The sequence below is a fragment of the Dipteris shenzhenensis genome, chromosome 16 (assembly GCF_047967505.1).
Source record: "Dipteris shenzhenensis isolate YYH24624 ecotype China chromosome 16, Dip_SZ_1.0, whole genome shotgun sequence".
Taxonomy (NCBI): domain Eukaryota; kingdom Viridiplantae; phylum Streptophyta; class Polypodiopsida; order Gleicheniales; family Dipteridaceae; genus Dipteris; species Dipteris shenzhenensis.
In genome coordinates, this window is record NC_141611.1 from 38,884,509 (window position 1) to 38,907,330 (window position 22,822).

General features: G+C 42.5%; 1 protein-coding gene across 3 annotated transcripts in view; it reads left to right on the plus strand.

Moving 5' to 3' along the window:
* FIE (Transducin/WD40 repeat-like superfamily protein) overlaps positions 1–19,416 on the plus strand; it is a 54,949-nt gene extending 35,533 nt beyond the window's left edge. The window contains exons 8-14 of one of the 3 annotated variants that reach the window (XM_087387212.1): positions 12,065–12,136; positions 12,223–12,285; positions 12,437–12,533; positions 17,720–17,783; positions 17,862–17,921; positions 18,088–18,169; positions 18,778–19,416. In XM_087387212.1, coding sequence (XP_087243338.1) covers positions 12,065–12,136; positions 12,223–12,285; positions 12,437–12,533; positions 17,720–17,783; positions 17,862–17,921; positions 18,088–18,145 — 414 coding nt within the window. In that variant the 3' untranslated portion in view covers positions 18,146–18,169; positions 18,778–19,416. Of the gene's footprint in view, positions 1–12,064; positions 12,137–12,222; positions 12,286–12,436; positions 12,534–17,719; positions 17,784–17,861; positions 17,922–18,087; positions 18,170–18,753 lie in introns of all 3 variants that reach the window. The other 2 variants (XM_087387213.1, XM_087387211.1) reach the window with 2 other exon arrangements.
* The last annotated feature ends 3,406 nt before the right edge of the window (positions 19,417–22,822 follow it).

Below are 22,822 nucleotides of genomic sequence, written 5' to 3' on the forward strand. Positions count from 1 at the left end.
TATCCTGGAAAGAGAATCTGCCACAATATTTTCTTTGCCCATCTTGTAATCTATGTCAAAGTCATAGTTTTGCACAATGGATAGCCATCTCCTTTGCTTGGGTGATAGAGAAGACTGAGATAGAAAATATCTGAGAGTCTTATGATCAGTCTTGACCTTGAAATGGCTGCCATAAATGTGGTGGTGCCACTTTTTGATTGCATGAAGTATTGCCAACATCTCTTGGTCATAAATGTGGAAACTTGACTCCTTGTCATCCAATTTCTAACTTTCAAAGGCAATAACTCCATGACTCTGCTTTAGGACAGCTCCAATGCCCCTTCCACTAGCATCAGCCTCAATTATAAAAGGTTGAGAGAAATCAGGACATATGACCATTGGAAAGCATTCTTTTTGAGAAGATCAGTGAGAGGAGCTGCCAATTTGGCAAAATGCCTTATAAACCTTCTATAAAATGATGCTAGACCAAGGAACCCTCTCAGCTGGGTGATATTCTGAGGTATAGGCCAATCCTTTACACACTTTAACTTGCTGGGATCCACCTTAATGCCACTACTGCTGACAATATGGCCCAAATATTCCACTTCTTCAGCCATGAAAGTGCATTTACTTGATTTGGCATACAACTGGTGTGTCCTCAATACTTCCAATACTTGTTGGACATGCAATAAATGCTCTTCTTTTGTTTTTTTGTAGATCAATATATCATCAAAGAATACCAGCACAAATTTATAGAGGAAAGGCTGCAATACCTTGTTCATTAGGGCCTGGAAAGTTACAGGTGCATTGGTTAAACCAAATGCCATCACTTTGAATTGATAAAGCCCACGTTCAGTCCTGAAGGCAGTTTTATGTTCATCTCCCTCCTTCATCCTTATTTGATGATAGCCTGACCTTAAGTCAATCTTTGTGAAGTACTTTGCCCCTCTAAGCTCATCCAGTAGATCATCAATTCTAGGGATAGGAAACCTATTCTTAATTGTCATTTTGTTCAAATCCATGTAATCAATACACATTCTAAATAAGCCGTCCTTCTGCTTAACCAATAACACAGGAGAGGCAAAGGGTGACTGAGTCTGTGTAATAAATTCCTTGCCAAGGAGTTCCTTTATTTGCCTTGCCACCTCTTCCCTTTCAGCTCTAGAAAGTCTGTACGGAGCTTTGTTGATTGGCTTAGATCCTGGCTCCAACACAATTGCATGATCCACATCTCTCATGGGAGGAAGATGGTTGGGGAGATCAGCAAATACATCAGAGTATTGCTGTAATAGGGACTGCATGTCTTTGCATGTCTTTATCCTCCACCAACAACCCATTATCCTCTTGAGACTTGGTCAACTGAATAGCATAGACTCCACAAACACTTTTGAGGTCTCTGGCCATTCTTCTTGCAGAAATTAAGGACAATTTAGGAGATTGGTGACCCATCAAAGTGATGTGCTTACCTTCATGCATAAACTTCATATACAGCCTGTTAAGGTTCATAGAGAATTCTCCCAAGGTTCTCAACCATTCACAACCAGGGACAATGTCAATAGGTCCCATTCCAAGACAAATAGATCTCCATGAAAAGTATAGTCTTGAGAAAGTTGCACTTGAGCAGCCTGACAATATTGCTTACTGTGGGAATGCTGACCATTAGCCACCTCAACTTTGATCCCATGATCCAAAGTGGATGGGCATAACCTCACTGTTTGAAGTGTCTTTGCATTAATGAAGTTATGAGTGCTCCCATTTTCAACCAAAATGTGGACTGCTGTGTTATTGATTGTCCCTTTTAACCTAAGGGTTTGAGAGCCCTTGCAGCTCATAAAAACATCATGAGATATGCTGTACACAATTGATTGTGTATCTCAATACACTTTATCATCATCAACAGCATCATTTTCATCAGAATTTTTGATCTCATCCTCATAACCTTCAACAACTTCAATGTTACATTGTTTCAGTGTATTTGAGCACCTTGGCAAACTATCATCCGTAAGCATGGTGTCAAACATGGATAACCCATGTGGATCAAAGGGAAAGGTGGTCCCGAACTATGATCCTCATCATCATCAAGGCCTTCATTAACACAGTCCTGATATTCATGAAATTCAGATTCTGCTGCAGAAGTATTAGGAGATAAATCCTCATCAATCTCTAGAATCAAGCTCAACTTTGCTTCTGTTTTTGCTTTGCACACATTCCTATGTTCAGGGGTCCACTTCTCACCACAAAGGTAGCACAATTTCTTCTTCTTCCTGTCATCAATAATTGCTTAACCAACTTGTTTCTTTTATCACCTAGATCATCCTTTGGAGTGGGTTTAAAGGATGGCTTTACATCTGTAGCCTTGTAAGCCCTAGGCTGTCCCATGCCACTACCATACACTGTGGGGAACCTAGAAATAGAAGAAGTTGTAGCAAGTGCAGGAAGTTTGTTTTCATCATTGGAAACCCCTTTGACCATAGGCTTAGTTCCAAAGTGACCAATACCCAAAGTCTTCTCCTTTCCATTGTATTTGGGTTCATAAAGCTCTGCCAACTGCATGGCCTTCGTAAGAGAATTGGGCTTTTGAGCTACAACATCTGAAGCAATACTAGGGTGCAGACCATGGATGAACTTGAGCATTCTAACTCTTTCATCAATACCATGAACAAATAGAGTCAATTTTCAAAATTGTTTGATATAAATTTTCACTGATCCTTGCTGAGTAAGATCATACCACTTACAAATATATTGATCTCTAGTAAAAGGAGATATAAAAGTTTTAAGCATTTGAGCCTTGAATTCATCCCAAGCATTAAAAGTTAACCCTTCTTGCTGTAGATGCCTCCACCAAGAGTGGGCATAATCTTCCAGATGAAGAACAGCAAATCTGATTTTACCTTGATCACCCTTTGGATATAGAAGGAAGTAGTCGTCCATCTTGCTTAGCCATTCCTCCAATTCCTCAGGAGAGGTAGAATCACCTTTGAACTTAGGAAGTATAATCTTGTCTTTCATATCTTTGTCTTCATGAACAGGTCCTTTTGGTTCAATAGATTTAACTATTTGTATATATTGCTGGAATGTCATTGCTGCCCTAAGGTCTGATGGTAGCAACTTATATTCATGGAATTTTCGGCACAACTCTTCAGCTGCTGAACTGTTATTATTAGGAATCTTACCATGTGCTGAATCCTTATCCATATGAGCTGTAACTCCACTAGAGTGATAGGTCCTTCGGGCAAAAGCCATAAAACCAACCGGTTCAGTTACATGTATAGGATCATCATCATCATTATCTGAACTTGAGTCTCCATCAATTTAGGGATCCACAGGTCTCTTCCCATCATAAATTTGGCTTCTCTTTAACTGGTCAAACCTTTTATTAAAAGTGGCAGACATGTTCTGCATCTTTTGGTCCATCTTCTGATTATTGGTCTTAATCTCATTAGTTAACTCCTTGAATATATGTAGCATTGGGTCCATACAACTCTTTATGATCTGCCCTTGGTTAAGGGATGCTTGTACTTGAGGAGTTGCTGCTAAATCCCCTTGAACATTGCCAACATGAGGATCATTGGGCTTGCAGGTCAACTTTCAGAGAGAAAACTTGAAATTTCCCACTTGATTAGGCGATCCTTATGCCAAGACTGAACTAAAGAGCCAATTAGGAGTAGAAATTCGTAACATTACACTTGGATGGCGAGAAATTGCTAGACTTTTGGCAAATGACAATCCTGCGCTAGCTGTTGCAACTGATTTTCAAAATTCTCAGTAACAAAAAACCAGATCACTATCACACTTTGTCAGTTGCATTCATGGAGCTAGGCGACCATCTGCACTAAAGCTGACCCGAAATGGAGCTGTACATCTGAAGTTCGCAGCAGTTCCTCCAAGCCAGCCAGTTGAAATAGCTCATAACTCCTCCAAATAGTCTCGGATTACCACCAGACTTACGGAGCAGCCTTATGAGATTAGTGCGAACAGATCAAGCCAAGAACGCCTTAGTTTGGTGCAGGAAAACAAAGATCGTTGCTTTCTTCAGTCTCTTGCGCCAGAGAGAAAATTCACTTCAATGTTGACTAAATACTCCACCATTTTAGGATTCTCACACATAGAAATGCTCAGGGAAGCAAGGGCTTTCCACTGATGGAAGAAGCCCCAAATTCTGAGCAGTTTGAAAATCAGGGTTTCTCAGAGCCTGCCATGTGGCAGCTCACAACAGAGAGCACTTCTGGCGCTGAATTTTTACACAGAGGTAGGCCCTAGGCTCAAGAGTAGACGCTCCAAATTTCAAAATAATTGGATAAAGAATTTCCCACAAATTCCCACGAAAAAGGCTCTGATACCAATGCAACAGGACTTCTCCTAACTAACAGTAAACACTACTAAGTTTAGTAGAATTTGCAGGAAAGTTAAAGTAGTGTAGTACCTTATGTTTATGAAAAAGGTAAGGGAGGAAGATCATGGGCTGGATCTTCAATAGGGACTTGTGAGGGGTTGCACAAGGACAGGAGGAAGTCAATCCTTTTTAGAATTCAGCTGAGTATTGAACTCTTGCTGTATATTCTATTTCAGTAATGAAGTACAAGCCATGAATGAATATGCCAAGTACAACTAGAGCCCTTATATAGGTATGGCCCAGGGGAGTACAAAGCAGTATTGCTAATGGGATTACCTCCTAGGATGCCACGTGGCAACTTATGGTATCCCCTAAAGAAAGGGAAAAAAACACTTACAAGCCAATAAAGGCCTTTCCACTAACTTTAGCCTAGGTAAAAAGTAGCCCTCTGTTACATCTGCTTCCCTCCATGGGCACCTATATCACAGAGTGAGATAGCCCCCTCTCAAGTCCAAACTGGTACACTGTTGCCAAATCAGTGCTCCAATGACAACGGGCATATAACAGCTCACAAGGATCAATCAACTATGTCTGGATACCCGCATTGGCAATATGTTGACGCATCCGGATCTCCAGCAACATCAGACAATAGCTGTAGCAGAACACTAGGAGACCCCCTTTGGATCTGCCAGGTCATAACGTCTAAACAAAATAGAAACCGGTAACATACTACCACCTGAGTCAGTGGGACCAACTCCTCGTGGCTTGAGGTCCTGCCTGAAAGCGTGCCTCGATAAATGACTCCGTGCTTGGTGCACCTGAGTGGCATGTCTTGCTGCCACAAACAAGCAAGCAATCCTCCATCTGGATTCCAAAAGCCTGTTGGCAGCGCCTACCAAGTGTACTAAAAGGCTGGAGTATACGTGGTCACAGCAGTAACACTATTGGTCATTTGGTTACTGGACCCCTCAAAGTTCCTTTGGGTACACTAACGCCAATAATCCATCAAGCACACTAGCTCCACCGTTAGAACCAATCTCAACTCGGCAACAAAATCAATCTCCACAACCTTGTGAGATGCCAAATATTAGCAGAATAGAGTATCATCCGAGCAACCAATTCACTCTGGTCTAGGTCCTATACAGCTCTGCGGACACTAGTTACAGATTGAAGGGTGCAAGGTAGACATCATCTTTGCGGGCATACAATCCACTCTTCAGCCATGTTTTCAGCAGTACTCAACCTACACCTTTCTGGTCACATCGTTTGCACGTACAGGATGCCTTCAGAGCTTCTCGTTTCTCAGCTGTCAACTGCTTTCTACCTGTCTGATCAGCTGTCAAAGCCTGAGGCTGACTCTCATAGGTACGATCGACGAAGCACTCCTTTTGGTCAAGCACCATGGGGACCAATTCCTCCCAGGTCAACTCATTCACCCTACCACTGGTGATCAAGAATGAATAGAAGGCCCCGTACTAAGAGGATAATTGGTATAGTAGAGTAATGGCCATATCCTATGATAAAATTTGCTTCCTCGCTTGGAGGATCTCTCGTTGAAGTTCTTGTAACTTGTTGATGTGGTCCCGCATCGATGAAGACTTCTTGGGATCTAACAACCTCTTCTGGACCTTCAGTGAAACCCTCTTAATGGGAGATGTTCGGTTATACATGGATACCAAATGCTCCCATATACTTTTGGCAACAGTTATGTGCTTAACGGGGTTAATCATATGAGGAGTACAGTTAAGAAATATAAATGATCTCACCCTTGCATTGACACGGTCCCACAGCTGGGGCAGAGTCTTGGCCTCCTTCTGTGCTAGGATGCCAAGGTCTTGTGCAAGGGGATCTGGCTGGGCAATACTTATCAAGACGAAATTGTCAGGTTGTATGATTGTAACACGCACTCCATCATCACCCACCAAACGCTGTAATTGAGCCCATCCTGTTGCCGGTCAACTGGGAACGTGGGCAACACTTGAATTCTAGTCTTCAAGAAAGCTTGCTGGTAGGGCCTGCCAAGTGTACTAAAAGGCTGGAGGATACGTGGTCGTAGTAGTAACACTATTGGCCATTTGGTTACCGGACACCTCAACGTTCCTTTGGGGACACTAACGCCAATAATGACCTTTCTGGCCACATCGCTTGCACGTACGGGATGCCTTCAGAGCTTCTCGTTCTTTAGTTGTCAACTGCTTTTTACCTAGCTATCAAAGCCTCAGGCTGACTCTCATAGGTACGATCGACGAAGCGCTCCTCGTGGTCAAGCACCATGGGGACCGATTCCTCCTAGGTCAACTCATTCATCCTACCACTGGTGATCAAGGACGAATAGAAGACCCCATACTGAGAGGATAACTGGGACAGTAGAGTTATGGCCATGTCCTTGGATGATGTCTGCTTCCCTGCTTGGAGGATCTCTAGCTGAAGTTCTTGTAACTTGTTGATGTGGTTCCGCATCGATGAAGACTTCTTGGGATCCAACAACCGCATCTGGACTTCCTGGGAAACCCTCTTCATGGGAGAGGTTCGATTACACATGGACGTCAGATGCTCCCATATACTCTTGGCCACTATCATGTGCTTCACGTGATTAATCACCTGAGGAGTACAATTAAGGAAAATGAATGATCTTACCCTTGCATTGTCACGGTCCCAAAACTGAGACAGAGTCTCGGCCTCCTGTGCCAGGATGCCAAGGTTCTAAGCAAGGGGATCTGGTCGGGCAACACCGATCAAGATGAAATCTGCCAAATCGTATGATTGTAACGCAAACTCCATCATCACCCTCCAGACGCCATAATTGAGCCCATCCAACTTTTGGTCAATCGGGAACGTGGGCAACACTGGAATTTTTTGTCTTGTTCTCAGCCATCTCGGACAAAGTCGCCATGTCGGAGTGAAGAGGAAGCTGAACTGCACGAGAAGGTGGATGGGATAGAAGGGAACGGAGGGTTGAAGAAAGGAGAAGGCTCAAGAAGAGGATGAAGGGGCTGACAGCCCAATGTACCTTCACTCCTCGCTTTCCGTCCCTCGGGAACACTTCCTCTCTGATCTGAAAACACCCTTCAAAGTCACCCTTTGCTGGTCACCTGAACAGTCCACTCCTTGCACATGCTCCTCCTCAAAGACACCTCCGAACAGCACCCTAATCCTCCTCTCTGTGTGTTGGCTCAACACTCCCTCCGCTCCTCGGGTCTCAAGCCAACCGTGGATTTGATACCATGTGAGAAGTGCAGCGGAAATGAACGGAGAAGAGAGAGAGAGAGAGAGAGAGAGAGAGAGAGAGAGAGAGAGAGAGAGAGCACGCCTCACACACACACCACACTGAGAAGGAGAGAAAGGCACAGGAGAACTGCAAGTTATCTCTGGAGAAAACCCTGCTACAACTGGGGGAAAACCTCGGAACCAACGGGCTGCTCGAGAGCTCAGACAAACAGCTCAACAACCAAGAGAACGGGAGCACAAGGGAGTGGATGAACTGCTCCACTTGCTCCTCAAGTGCAACTGTGGGTTGGCTCTGCTCCTCTGCCAAGCACCACACTGAAGTAATGAATGCTCATGTGGGGGGGGCCTATAACCCCCCAGCCTCCTAGTCAGCTAGCATAGGGTAGGGCCGACCAGCGTGCTGATATGGCCGACCCACAGCCCTAGGGGGCAGACTCAAACAGCCCCCTATGCTCCACTTGCTCCTCAAGTGCAACTGTGGGTTGGCTCTGCTCCTCTGCCAAGCACCACACTGAAGTAATGAATGCTCATGTGGGGGGAGCCTATAACCCCCCAGCCTCCTAGTCAGCTAGCATAGGGTAGGGCCGACCTGCGTGCTGATATGGCCGACCCACAGCCCTAGGGGGCAGACTCAAACAGCCCCCTATATTGGGCTGCACAAGGCCCTAATGCATGGGCCGGCCAGCTGACAAGCAAGGCTAGGGCGGGATCTGCACCAGCCTATATAAAGGGGCTGTGCTCTCTGCCCTCCAGCTGACCTGCACATCAGGGAGTCGACTCCCTCAGGCGCCTCCACACAGCCGTAGAAGGCGCTCAAGGACGGCGCTAAAAGGGAGCCTCTCCTCAGCACTGATCAGGCTGCGACTATCCTAGACTATCCTCACAAGGCGGGCGGGCACGCCCACAACATAGGCACTCTCTCTATGCTAGCCTTACAAGGCGGGCACACCCACAAGCAAGGCCCTCTCTCTAGGTGACATCAGGAGATGTTGACCTCTAACAGCTTTTTCGGATCCAGAGGGAGGATTGCTTGCTTGTTTGTGGCAGCAGCACCTGCCGATCAGGTGCAATGGGAAGGGAGTCATTTATAGAGGCAGGACCTCGAGCCACGAGGAGTTGTTCCTGTTGACTCAGGTGTCAGTATTTTACTAGTTTGTATTTTGTTTGGACTTCATGACCTGGCAGATCTAGAGGGGGTCTCCTAGTGTTCTGCTGCAACTCTTGTCTAATGTTGTTGGAGATCCGAATGGGTCAGCAGATTGCCGGTGTGGAAATCCAGACACAATTGATTGATCCTTGTGAGCTGTTATAAGCCCGTTATCATTGGAGCACTGAAGTTCGTCGATCTGGTGACCGTGTACCAGTTTGGACTTGCGAGGGGGCTATCTAGCTTTGTGATACAAGTGCCCATGCAAGGAAGTAGACCTTGCTCTGGTGTTAGTATTAGTTGGATTATTGTTCCAGTACCTTTTGTTGGAGTCATGTACCAACAGTACCAACAGTCAGTTTGTTGTACCAGATGACCTAGTGTACCCGTTACCAGACCAGAGGAGTGTACCTAGCACTTGTGGCCTAGGAGGAATAGCTCCAGGTTTCGAGTGATTGTGTTGAGGCGGTTTGCGCCAAGAGGGGACTTCTTCGATAGTACCTGTGGCTGTCTTCAACGGTGGAGTATCACACGATGGATTCCTCTAGTTGTTCCAATGGCACACCTAGCTCCCTGATGTCTTTGTTCCATCAAGAGATGAGAGCGGGTGTTAGAGGTCAACATCTCCTGATGTCACCTAGAGAGAGAGGTCCTTGCTTGTGGGTGTGCCCACCTAGTGAGTGAGGCTAGTGTGATGAGTGAGGGCCTGTGTTGTGGGTGTGCCTGCCCCCCGTGAGGGTAGTCTAGGGTAGATTGGTCACCATGTGTCTGCCCATACTTGGAGTGTGGCAGCCTTATGTAAGGCTGCAGGCAGTGGCATCCTGGTCAGGGTTGAGGGCATAGTTACTAGGGAACGGGAACGTTCCGGAAATTTGGGTGTCGGAACGGGAACGTTCAGGGAAGGGGGAAACGGGAACCGGAACGCCACGTCATACACGACACGTCATCATATGACATAAAACTATGTTAGAAAATGAAAGAAACTTGTTAAACTTTCTATATAAGCTCTAAAATACTCATTTAAAACTTTCAAAGAGCCTTTTTTTGGGGGGGGGGCCGTTCCGGTTCCGGTCTGCGTCCTGGAACGGCGTTCCTGGCATTCCGGATGTTGGAACGCCGTTCCTTGGTAACTATGGTTGAGGGGCAGGGCAGTCGGCCATGTAGGCGCCTTGAAGTCAGCCCTGAGCAGCCCCTTGGAGGCCTGCCAACCATCTAGGGCAGTGGTTCGGCTATATGCCCCCCTTTGGTCGGTTTTCTAGGGGGGGCTGGAGGCTATTTATATAGGGCCCCCTTCAGCCCTCATTCTCCACTCATTGGAGCAGCATAGCCAGCCCTGTAGAGCAGTTCTAGGGCAGGGTTGTGGAGCAGTTCATCCACCCCTTTGTGCTTCCACTTGGTGAGGTTGTTGAGCTGTCTAGTGGAGCTCTCGAGCAGCCCGAGGCTTTCCCCTAGTTGTAGCGGGGCTTTTGCCAGAGATCACTTGCAGTGAGGAGGAGAATTCATAGTAGGTGAGCTGAATGCATATTGCAAGAAGAACGGTGTTGGCTGTATTTTGTCCAGCACTGTTGGAGTTAGTGCTCTCTACGTGGAGTCCCACTTTCCCAGTTCCGTGGATGGATATACTGGAACTGTACTGAGTTCTTTTTGAGGCTCTACTGGCTGTTATTTTGCACATCAGTGTGTTTTATGTCGGCTCATTTACATCATACTGTTGGGTGTGTTTTGGAGAGAGTTTACATTTTTTCCACTGCGTAGAGGTGTTACAGTGAGCACTTGACTCCCCTTCTTTTTGTGAAACTCACTCAGGTCTTCCGAGGTTGGGATGACCTCATTATACTTGGCAATATATTGGTTTAAAGGGAATTTTCATTTATTTAGGAAAATCTCATAGTCTCTAGGGTTTTCTTAGCATTCTGTGGTAAGAACTCTTCGAGAAATATCTCAAAGTTAAAGAAGGTACTAAGCAGTTGGCCACTATCATGCGAATTCATCCATAATTATATGCCTTGTTACCCAAGGACAAACTTTGCTTTGGCCTTGCAACTCGGACGGGGTGAGCTTAAGTCTATGAAAATCTCAACTTCTAACAAAAGTATATAATATATTTATTTCTGTCTTTCTCCCTTATCGACTCTTTATAAGAGCTGCCTTGCTTGTAAGAGCAGAAAATGAATTGACCTCATCATGAGGCAACAAGGGCATACTATTAGGCGGGGATGTCATTATGGATATGTTTTTAAAGCTGAACTCCAGATCTAGGTAAAACATTTCACTTTCTTTCCCAAACTATTATTGTGAATAGTGAACAAAGTCATGATGGAATACATTTGACTACTAATCCTCAAATGTTTTGGTGACTGAATTTATAAGGGTTCATTCTCATCATTCTCCATCTCATCTACGCCAACGTCAGGTTCCTCTTTTCATAGAATGATGCTCCATCCCTCTAAACAGAATATCTCACTTACGATGCTTTTTTTTGTCTTACTGTGGTACCAATTGGGCCAAGGAATATGCAATTGTTTGCAGACTTCTCCCTTACCACTGTCCACATAATTTCCTGCTAAGGATGAAACTTTTAAGCTGTTTCAGTGTCACTTCCCATTTGTTTCCATTCAGGTTCCTTTGAAATGAGTACCACAGGTCTGGAAAATTGTATCAATTTAAGGGGGGTTTGGACAGCCTGTAAGAAGGCCCTCTCTTTTGCATTGTCTGATTTTGGGTGCTTACAATCGTTTTCATGTGTCCAAACTATACAAAATTTTGTATGCTGATGAACAACCCTGTGGACTATGCACAAATTGGCATCCTAAAAGCGCATCAAATGCACTTCAGATGGGAGGTGGCAGGATTGTTGTCTTTCCTTTTTCCGGCAGGACATTGGAATTAGGTGAACTTATCCTTTTCAGAAGCTTCGGACCCTGTATTACATTGGATCATGTATAACAAGATCTGTCTACTGCTTGAATGCATGCACATTCCCCTTTCTTATCCTAAAATGTGGGCCGGTTTGGAACTGCTACGCTTATTTCCAAGAAGTGTTGCTAGCTTATTTTGGCACGTATTTCAACTAGTTGATAGAGGCTCAAATGATTTAGTACAACTTCTCACATCTCCTGATGTTTCCAGGAAGCCTGTCCTTTTTGCTTTTCTTTGTTTTTATTTTTGTTTTTTTGGGGGGTTGGGGATTGGCGTAGATGCTATTAGGATGTTTTGTGCAACTTTATACTTAAAATTGGCACTCTGCATTTTTTTGTCTGAATAGCTCTTGGCAAACTTGGGCTGGTCTCCAATTTTATTTTAAGTTTCTGTTAGAGTGTGTTACGACTTTAAACTAACAGGATTCACAATCTGACTCATTGATATTTCTTCTGTAGATTTTTACTGCTGGTGTCCACTCCAATTATGTGGACTGTAACCGATGGCTTGGGGATTTTATTCTTTCAAAGGTATGAATAGTTCTTCTATCTTTTTAGCTGTGTAACAAAAGAAGGGAGCGTGATGCTGAATCTCAGAAACTGATTGTTTGATTCAGAGTGTGGATAATGAGATAGTCTTGTGGGAGCCATTGATGAAAGAGCATGGTGGAAGCAATGACGTGAGTAAAATTTTCTGTTGTGCTGTTGAATGGCAAAAGATAATTTAGAGTGGTTGGTGTTTCTTGCAGTATGAAGAATTTAAATCATGTGTTGCTGCTCATAATGCTGTGAAAGAGATCGTCCTATTGTGACACTGGGGGGTTTGTACAGGGTGCTGTTGATGTGTTACAAAAATACCCTGTTCCAGATTGTGACATTTGGTTTATCAAGTTCTCGTGTGATTTTCACTTCAATTCTTTAGCAATTGGTAAGTTCATTGCTGCAAGTCAAATACTATTTTTTTGTTTTCTCTTCTAAACTTGAGCAATATTTTTTGAAGTTCCCAGTAGTCCATTTGACCTTCTCTGCGTTTCTCCTCTTCTCCCAAAAATTAGCAGTGGTATAAACATTTCATGTTCTATTATGCAATATTGGCAAATCTTGAAAAAGGACCAAGGTATTGTCAATTGCAAACTAATCCATCTTCTTGACTTGGTGCAAAGCCTTATGAGAAGAAAGAAAGTTTATTAAATGTCTTTGAAAGACTGAAGGTTCCATGAGATTGAACAAACTCGATCGATCAGTGAGGATAGAAGAGATGATCTCGGCCGAGAATGGCTTTGATTCTGGTGAGGGCCGCTGCCATCGAGGAAGGAAATCAATAATAGAGTTCTGCTCTATTGCTCCTGAAGGCCCTTCTCTCCCCCTTTGTGTCCTTCAGGAGGTAGCTCCTCGTCTTACAAGTGCCACTGTCACTACGATAGTTTGTCTCCCCAAGTTAAATAGTAAAGAGGGACGATACGGCTACCAATTGGTCTTTTTAGCTGTGCTTGGGGTATTGGTTTTAGAGTTTTTGGCTGACTTTTGTGAAAACTGATGGGTATTGCTTTTAGAGTTTCTGACTGACTGCCTATCAAAGGCTAGCATGGTAAGGCAAGGCTTCAATAAGGAAGGTTTGTGTAGTGTAGGGAACAACTGGCTACTCCCTAGGCTAGATTTTTTTGTTTATCTTTTTGGTTGAGGGGCAGGCAAACATGCTTGTATGGTTTGGTAGCAGATTGGGTGTTGTCCCTGTCAATAGTATTGGTAATAGAAGTAGAGTTGGTTTTATGGGATGCTGCAGCTGTGGGATCAAGGGCAGCTTTAGATTTCCACAAGAGGATTTAGTCTTGCTAGGTTGTCTTTGGGATCTGGGTAGATGAAATGTAATTTTATTTCTAATAATCTCTGACAGTAACAATTGATTGATTCCAATGACCTCCCGGTTGGGCTATACCCACCCCAAGAATGGATAATGTACTCATAGGTTATAATGTTGAGTCTACACTAACATTGCAACGTGTGTCACCAATATATAGGGTCCCATATGATTTGTAGAGTTTAGATTTATAATCTGGCTCCACTTTAGTGGAGTTGTTAAGTTTCCCATAGATTGATGCAAGAATAAGTTTTTGCACCATACATGTGGTGCTATGCACCTGTTGCTCTGTCTAGGGTTTAGAGTTTTCTACATAAACTACATATTTTAAAGAGTGTGCAAGTCATCTCAGCTTTCTCAATATTTCACCAACATAATGTGCTCTCTCCGCTCTGATAGATCTCACAAATGGTATAAGAACTATTCTCCTAGGACAGTCTCGCATAAGCATGTGCGCCTGTGAATTCTTGGACGTGACTTGGAGAAGACGAATAAGTAGAAGAAGTACCATGGGCGAAACTTGTTTCGAATTGGAGGGTCACAGTTTTTTGTGGCTGCTTGGGATCTCTCCATCTCACAAGCTTGTAGTTTGAACACTTCGATACATACTCCGAGGTAGAATTATAGAAGCTGAAGCATCTTTTTCATAAGATCAATTGGGAATATTGTTGGAACATGCAATCATAATGACGGAGGAAGAAAATTACTAAAATATTCATACGGTCGGGCGAAGTTGTTCGTACATGTGACAGTACAGCCTACATTTTTCCCAAGATAGGTGGCAGGTGACAGCCTACGTTTTTCCCAAGATGCCACGTTTTGGGCGTTTTGCCGAAACGTTTCTAGGCGAAACGTTTCGGGGAGTTTCGGTGCCCCGAAATGTGTTTTTGGGTTACACTGTTTGTGATCCCCAAAGAGTTCATGAATGCGATCTTGAGCGAAGCTAGGGGACTACTTCGTTCAGGTCTGCCCCTACGAATCAACGGATGAGCACGATCCGAAAGGCTTGCAAACAAGTACCGCACAAGGAGCAGACCAGCCTGGGAACCGTGCTGACATACCTTAAGGTATGTCATAGATGGATTTGAATTTTTAGTTAGATGTTTGTCTTGTCGTTTTGTAGAAAATTGTCAAATTCCCAGTGGTCTGTTAGATTATTGATCAGGTAAGATTATGTAAGATTACTAATCTTTTTTTGCTTGGATCGTAGTATCATGAAGCACAAGAACTGTTTGGACATGCACTCAAGATTCATAGCGTTCACGGCCACCCAAGGTCTTTAGAAGGAGTGGACACGAAATGGCACTTAGCCGACTTCCTTGCATCCAGTGGGGCGATCGAGGCTCAAAAAGATCAATACTCTTGAAGAACTACCGTTGATCTAATATATAGACCTTAAGCTATCAAACTAAGAAAGTCAAGGGCACTTGCATTTTCTCTGTGCATTTGCCGATTCTCTTTCTTTTGTAAAATTGAGTCCTTGGTCTCTTAGAAGAGTTTGTATATTATATGTACATGTAGTTGCACCGTTTGCCTTGGATGTCTTGTTAATAGGGCCCATTGGTAGATGGAGGTTGTCCAGGCGGGCAGAACCCAAGCCAGAAGGAGGTGGTCTGGCAAGCTCAATCCCAAGCCCGTTAGATTCTTAGCAGCATCATTAATGAGCCCATATATAGCTAGTTCAGATAGTTCTCAATATTTCTAGGTAGTCCTAATGGTGAGGAGCTGCATCTTTGTGAGGAAGATGTTTGATTTTTAAAGCTTTCTTTCTTACTAGTGAGTATAGTTGTAGTGACATTCGATTCTAGAATCTAGAGTCTAGTGACTTATTTCTTTTGTGGTATTGCATTTAATATCTTATGTGGTAGTAAAACTCTTGTCATGTGACCCGCCTAAGTTGTAGCTTCAGCCCCATGGAGAGGAGTAGAAGGCAACATCAGTAGTTTCGGTTTCTCAGACTTGTTTTGAAGGCACCAAGGCTCCCAATGGGACCCTTGTCTAGCTTGCATTGAGCTCAAATTACTCATGGATGATATGACAAGAATCTCTCCCTAGACGCAGGATTGTATTCATAATTCTACTCTTAGTTTGACATTAGATTCTTAGGTGCGGTAGACAACTAAGATTCCCATTACATGTGTTTTCTCTCACGATGTAATTTGGATCTAGTTTCATGGGTCTCTTTGGCCTTCTGTACAAAGTGATGACCGCAAGAGAAAAAGGATGGTTCAAAGATGCACATAACTGGTTGGAAAGGTGGGATTTCTGAAGCCAAGGTTTACCCGACAAGAAAGGGGCCATTAGGGAATTTGTGCAACTGGAAGTGGTGGACACTTAGTATAGAGGATGTAAGGGGAGAATTGAGTTTTACAAGAAAGAAAGTTTACTCGACAAGAAAGGGGCCATTAGGGAATTTGTGCAACTGAAAGTGATGGACACTTTGTGTAGAAAATGTTAAGGGGAGAATTGAGTTTTACAAGAAAGAGATCAGCCCCATGTTAACATATAATGAGCAACAATATCTTAAGGCCAATATCTCCGTGTACAAGAGATAGGCTATTTGCAGATTTAGAGTCAGCTTCCGTGACTTGGAGATAGAGACCGGCAGATAGATAGATAGACACACCCAAACAGGGGTCTACATGTTTATAATTTTGTTTCATTGTCTCAGTAACTTTAGACTGAGCTGGATAGGTTTACTTACCTTAGTGCAGATTGTTGTTGCTTTTCTTGTCTAGTAGAGTTATTTCTAGAACTATTTGGACCTTGTATTTTATACTTGTTTTCTATCCGGTCCCATAGATTCTAATAGATGTTCCATGGGCAGACTTCAGTACATTGGGCTTTTAGTTGTATTGCATGCAGTGTCTAAATTTTACTACAGTAGGTTTGTAAACCATTGGGTTTGTGCATTAGCCTCTCATTAAAATCATTAGGTTTCATTAGATATAATTCTTGTATAATCCAAGTGGAATACTCCAACATTATGATCATATTTTGATCATAACAAGCGTGTAAAGCAAAAGAGCCTAATGATTATTCAACTACTATGATGGCTAGGATTGAATTGTCAATGTTGATTGTAATCATATTCAATCTCTATAGTAAATCACATTCATACCTGTGTGCAATTGGCTCATGTTAGCCACCACGGTGTCTAGGAGTGACTAAATCTAATTGTCCATCTTGATCGTCATCATATTCCAAACATTTCATTTGATGACAAGTGTAGAGTGATGAGAGCTCACCTCACACATGAGCAAGCCTTGGGACATCTAACTTCACATGAGGCACAACAGATCTTACGCCGAGTGATGCAGGGTAAGAAGCGGGCTTTCCTTATACGCAGGATGGATGAGGTGATCGGATCCTTTCGAGGCAGGGACCCTACTATTGGTTGGGGGCTCTTATTGGAGGGGAAGCCGCCTATCCCCATCATAGACCCAGATGTTGGCACACATATGCATGCTCTCTCTATGATGTCCAAGGCCAAACACCACCGATATGTCCTCTTTGCCCAGGCCCACTACGTGTCATCTGTTCACTGCACAGAATGTATGTGCTGCCCTTCTCTGACTTCATAACCGGAGATCACTAGTAGAGGCAGTTGTAGAAGAGTTGCTGCAGAAGGAGCTGCAGGAGAGGCTGCTGCTGGGCTGTGTAGAAAAGGACTGCAGAGGCAGAAGGGCCTGCTATGGGAGCTGCTGCAGAGGAGTATGCACCAACAGGAGGGGGAGGAAACTGTGCGCAAATGAGGGAGGGGGACTGTTTCTTTTATAGAATTAGGAGGGGCAGCTTACAAAATGTGGGAGAGTGCCAATTAGGCATGGTGGCTGGCTCCCTTGAAAATTGGTGGGCTTCATGGGGGCTGGAGTTCCTGTAGGGATCTTATTAAGTTGTAGAGATTTAGCTGAAAACAGATGGGGTTGAACTAGAGTGCAGACTCTCTTCCTTTTTTTTCCTTTTCCTTTTGTGTGTGTTTTTTGTTTGGGGGGGGGTCTGGGAATAAATCTGTACTATGTTTTATGTTTTTCTTCCCTTCACTTGTACAAGTGGCCATAAGTTCTGTCCTATAAACTCACGAGATGTCATGTTCCTTTTCTATTTCATAAGAGTAGAGACTCGGCATGCTGTTTTGTCTTATGTGATACTAGATGGCCTTTGTTAAATTTTCTGCTTTGTTCCCATATCGTCAGAGATATTTGGACCCATTTTTTAAATTACAGTTAAACATGTGTTCTGTTCTGTATATGCAGGGAATAGGGAGGGGAAGATTTACGTTTGGGAGCTTCAAACAAGCCCTCCTAACTTGTTGGCCAAGTGTGTGCTTCTCTTGCTTGGGTATGAAATTGAAATTCGATTGAGCGAACCTTTACTCATACAAGATCTGTTCTGCAGACTTTCTTACTCTCAATTGAAGTCTCCAATAAGACAAACCGCGATGTCTTTTGATGGAAGGTAAGCAGCTCAGAAATGAATGAAACACAACAATTGTTGATTGTTCAATCAAATTATACAGTGTAAAGAAGGGAGTGGATTTGCAATTGAAATATTTTGCACGATGCATTGTGTGAAATATCTTGCAGTGCTATGATCTTTTATACTGTTTGGATTTTGTGCGCAGTACCATACTGTGTTCTTGTGAGGATGGTAGCGTGTGGCGATGGGATGCTGTCCCATAGGACTAGCTTTGTCCGTGTACACAGGTAATTTACATGTGTAAAAGGGGGTATAACTTTTAGCTACAATCATCTGGGCTTTGTAAAATTTTTTGCAGCTGCTTTGGGTGCCATTTCAATTTACAGTCCCACTAACTGTCCCTATTCACAGACTTGGCAAGTTGTTTGTAATCAAGACATTCCCAATGATTAAAAATGCTGATTTTCAGCTGAAAGAGGGTCAACAAGAATACTTTTTATAGGATTGAGAAGCTTCCCTTTTAATAGAGCTCTCCAGTTACTGCTTTGTTTGTTATTCTTATTTTCTGGTGGTAGAATATGTGAAACCCCTCAAAGTAACCTTACCGAGTGGCCAAAGAGTGCTGATTAAGTGAGACCGACAGCCATGTATGCATCACCCTTCTGGCAAATGCACAGCTATTTGCCTAGTTCTCGTCTTAATGAGGGTGAACTGATATAAAACCACAAATAAAAACATGAAAAACATGACACTCATATTAGGACCCATCTCAGAAAATTTAGTGCCGCATTTCTTGTGAGGAAAATGAGTCATAAAATGAGATGCAATGTAGTATCGCTTTGAAGGCTGATGGTTTTATTTTATGGATAAGGGTGCTTCATCTAACGGGTCGGAGGTTTTCGATGATCAAGGGAGGATGCTTACGGAAGGCAATAGTGCACAAAATACAGGCTTAGAACGTTCCTCAACAGCATTATTTTTCTGTTACAAATTTTCTTTAGCATTACCATCCAGAACTTTGAAGCAAAGTATTGTAAAGAAGTCTGTGTAAAGAAGTCCGAACACACCAATACAGATGTGGCTCTTACATGAGGCTTACTTTAGCAGATCTTTGCAAGCAGGAAGGTTTATAGTTGTAATTTTTACACTTCTTGCTTCTGTCGTTCACTTAGCCAATGTGTTCATTTAATAAATTATATTGCCCTTTTGCATGCTTCATCTAATGGGACTTCCCGAGGTTTTCGATGATCAAGGGAGGATGCTTGCGGAAGGTAATAGTGCACAAAATACAGGCTTAGAACGTTCTTCAACAGCATTATTTTTCTGTTACAAAATTTCCATTACCATCCAGAACTTTGAAGCAAAGTATTGTAAAGAAGTCTGTGTAAAGAAGTCCGAACACACCAATACAGATGTGGCTCTTACATGAGGCTTACTTTAGCAGATCTTTACTAGCAGGAAGGTTTATAGTTGTAATTTTTACACTTCTTGCTTCTGTCATTCACTTAGCCAATGTATTCATTTAATAAATGATATTGCCCTTTTGCATGGGTCCAATTTGTGCAGAAGCAATCTTCTCACTAATTCTTTGGTTATATGAGCCTAACCAACTGGTGTGATATTTGAGAAGATGCTCCTGCTCAACTCCTCACCCCTTTTTGCCACCATTGCTAGTGTTGAGCTGCTTGGTACACCCTCCTGCCGTGGTCATTTCCTTCACCCTCCTCTCTCCCTCTTCATTCCTCTTTGTTCTCGTTGCTGTGCTATGTCACTTTGGACTCCTCCAAGTCGATTCATGTTTTGGTGTTATAGAAGCACTAGCTGAGAACAGCTTAAGTTTGGAATTGCAGGCTTCTCTGTGCAGCTGGTCTCATGGCAGGTTTTGGAGGGCAATGCTTCAGGTTGGGGTGGCCTAGAGTGAGGCCCAGTTTCCTTTTAAAAAACTTGCTCGGACTCTATGCATGATAAGTCCTCAACTTTAGAGCAAACATCCGATGGGAATAAAGCCTTATTGTCAGAGCTAGACTGATTTCAAGTTGTTGAAAGAAGCAGCGTGACTGACGATGATACATCCATGAATTGAAGAACTTTAGTTGCTCGGGTGAGACATGGTGAAGTCTAGAATGCTAATAAATGTTGAGTGTAATGCATGTAGTTTGCCATGATCGTGTAGTTATTATTATGTTGCTTTGCCTATGCCATTACAGTTTAGTAACAACACAACACAACACAACACAACAATAGTAAGTTAATATTAATATGAATAAGGAGAAGCTCGGAAAAGAAGAAAGGCATTCTTGATTGGCAAACACTTTGCATGTGCACTATATTGGGGTCCAACGCGGTAGACAAATGGTATAGTCAACATAATGACATCTTGAATGAGGAGAAGGGTAATAGAAGGAAAGACATCTTATGTACTACTATGAATGAGGAAAGGCATCCTTGACTTACAAAGACTTTTATATGTGCACTTAATTTGGCGCAAGGCCGTAGATGAACACTCTCTCTTTCAATATAGGACTTCGTCAAGTCCCTAGCGTTACTCCCTTGCTTTTCCATTACTAGATAAACTAGGCCTAAAATTGAAGGCCTAGCTTCGCATTAATTTCGAAGGGCCCCATGCAACCTAGGACTTCAATTGTAAAGATCACAAATTTTTAATGGCCTTCATATGGTGCCCAACATTAAAACTTAGATCTTTGAACTAAAATTCGAGGTTTTCATGTAGTAATCTTTTCTTATCCATCGTATACTCTCTAAACTAATGATAGAACAATTTATAAACTTTGTAAATAGTGTATCCGTAATCTTTAAATGTGATTAAATTTGCAAAAAGTCCATCGATGAGCTAAATAAAAAGCTAACTTGTTTCACATTTTCTTGAGGTAACAATAATCACTAGTGTTAAATTGATGTTCGGTCTAGTAGCTATCATAGCATACATAAGACTCTTGATCGTTGATGAACAAGGAACCTGGTCATCATGGTTCTCTCCTCATTTGATTTAGGACTATCTGTCTGACCCAGTTTTACATATGGGTCTAAGCATGGCTAGGTGACATGCTTTTTGTGCTTTATGAAAGCACATAGTACATTACTTATAGCACAAATTATGTACCTTAATATATGAAAATTTTTAAATATCAATGTTCTTCAATGAACTTACAATATTATAAGAGTCAAAAAGCACATTTTATCATTGCATTAATTTTTTAAGGTTTGAAATATGTGTCCTATACCACTAAAAGCATTATATGTCTCAACCTATCTTTCCACTGTGATAAATGGAGAACCATTCCCTATGGGGAGTAACATGGAATGAAGCACTAGAATCCAAAATCCAATCCTAGGAATATGCATCATCTGAAGTGGTAAGCAAGTCTACAGGTAGAGTAGAGATGAAGAGAATGTCATTGTGACTATTATCAGTGACTGCATTGATCGCCTCGATCTTCATTTTTTCTTTGTCCTCCCTTGGACCCTATTTCTTATTTGCACCCCAATTTGTATTATTTTTTAAATCCTTTTTCTCTATTTTTAGCTTGTAGTGTAGCAATCCTTTTTTCATGTGGCCCTTCTTGCCACAATGGTAACATTCAATGTTCCGTGCCTTGGATTTGCTACAAGACTTCCCTCTTTCTTGGGACTTCCTCGTGAATTGTGATATACCCTTTTGCACATTTAAGGCTGCATCTTGCTTGTTGCCATTCATAGACTTCTGTCTGATCTCCTCAGCCAAGAAGCTACCCACAACATCATTAAGCTTCAGTACTCCACCATGTGTAGAGTTACTGATAGCTGTACAGAAGGTATCCCATGAGGATGGCAATGAATACAAGAGGAATATTGTCTTAGTCCCTGCATCAAAATTCATCTTTTGAGCTTGAAGCTGGCTGAAAATAATATTGAATTCATTTAAGTGAGAAGCAATGGAGACCTCTTCCTTCATCTGCAGCTCAAACAACCTCTTCATGAGGTAAACTTTATTAGAGGCAGTTTCCTTCTCATAAGTGACACATAATTTCTTCCATAAATCTTTCGTAGTCTGCTTATTTACTACTGGGTGAAAGCATGTTAAGGCGGTATAGTATTTTTGTCCGTCAGCACATCTAAATCTCCACTATTAAAGCATTTCCAATGTTATTCGTAAAAATCTACAAGTTCTTGTACCACTAGTTAAACTACAAAGAGTCTTAAAAGCACATCATTTGTTTTGATTTTTGTTCAATTGTCACATAATAGCATGAATAATAGTGGTGTCCCAGACACCTCTAATTGTGCCACCTTAACATGCATAGACCCTACTATGAAATAAAATGACTTTGCAAGATGAAGTCTAATAGTAGACTTTGCTAATGCATCCAAATTATTCCAGTCATCCTCAGACATATCTGCAGGCTTAGCTTCAATTCCTTTTTAAACATGTAAGAGGATACCATGATGCAAATGAAATAAAATCCCAAATGCTAGTATCTGCAAGAGAGAAATCATACCAAATACAAGGTGCACTCAAATACGTCTGCCTTAATAAAGGACAGTGTCACCAAAACTCAAGGCTCAAAGCATCAAAATGCATCTAACTCATGTGCATATACTATGCATCCATATGAGCAAATTTGACCCAAAAGAAAATGTCAACCTGTAATGATAAAACAATGGCAAACCCAATGCCAATAAGAGCCAAATGCCTCAAGCATAAACACTATCCATGGGCATAAGCTTAGGGAGAAATCAGTTCACTCAGGCTCATAAAACTACTCAAAGGCTCCAAAACCACCCAAAAATTCATTTTTTTACTTCTAAAACTACTCAAAGTTTGAAAAAACGGCTCCAAAGACTTCCAAAACCATCAATAGGCTTCCACAAGGTTCAAATACCACCTGGGCAGCTCAAACAAGCACCCACAGGCTTCCACAAAGCTGCAAATGCCCTCACAC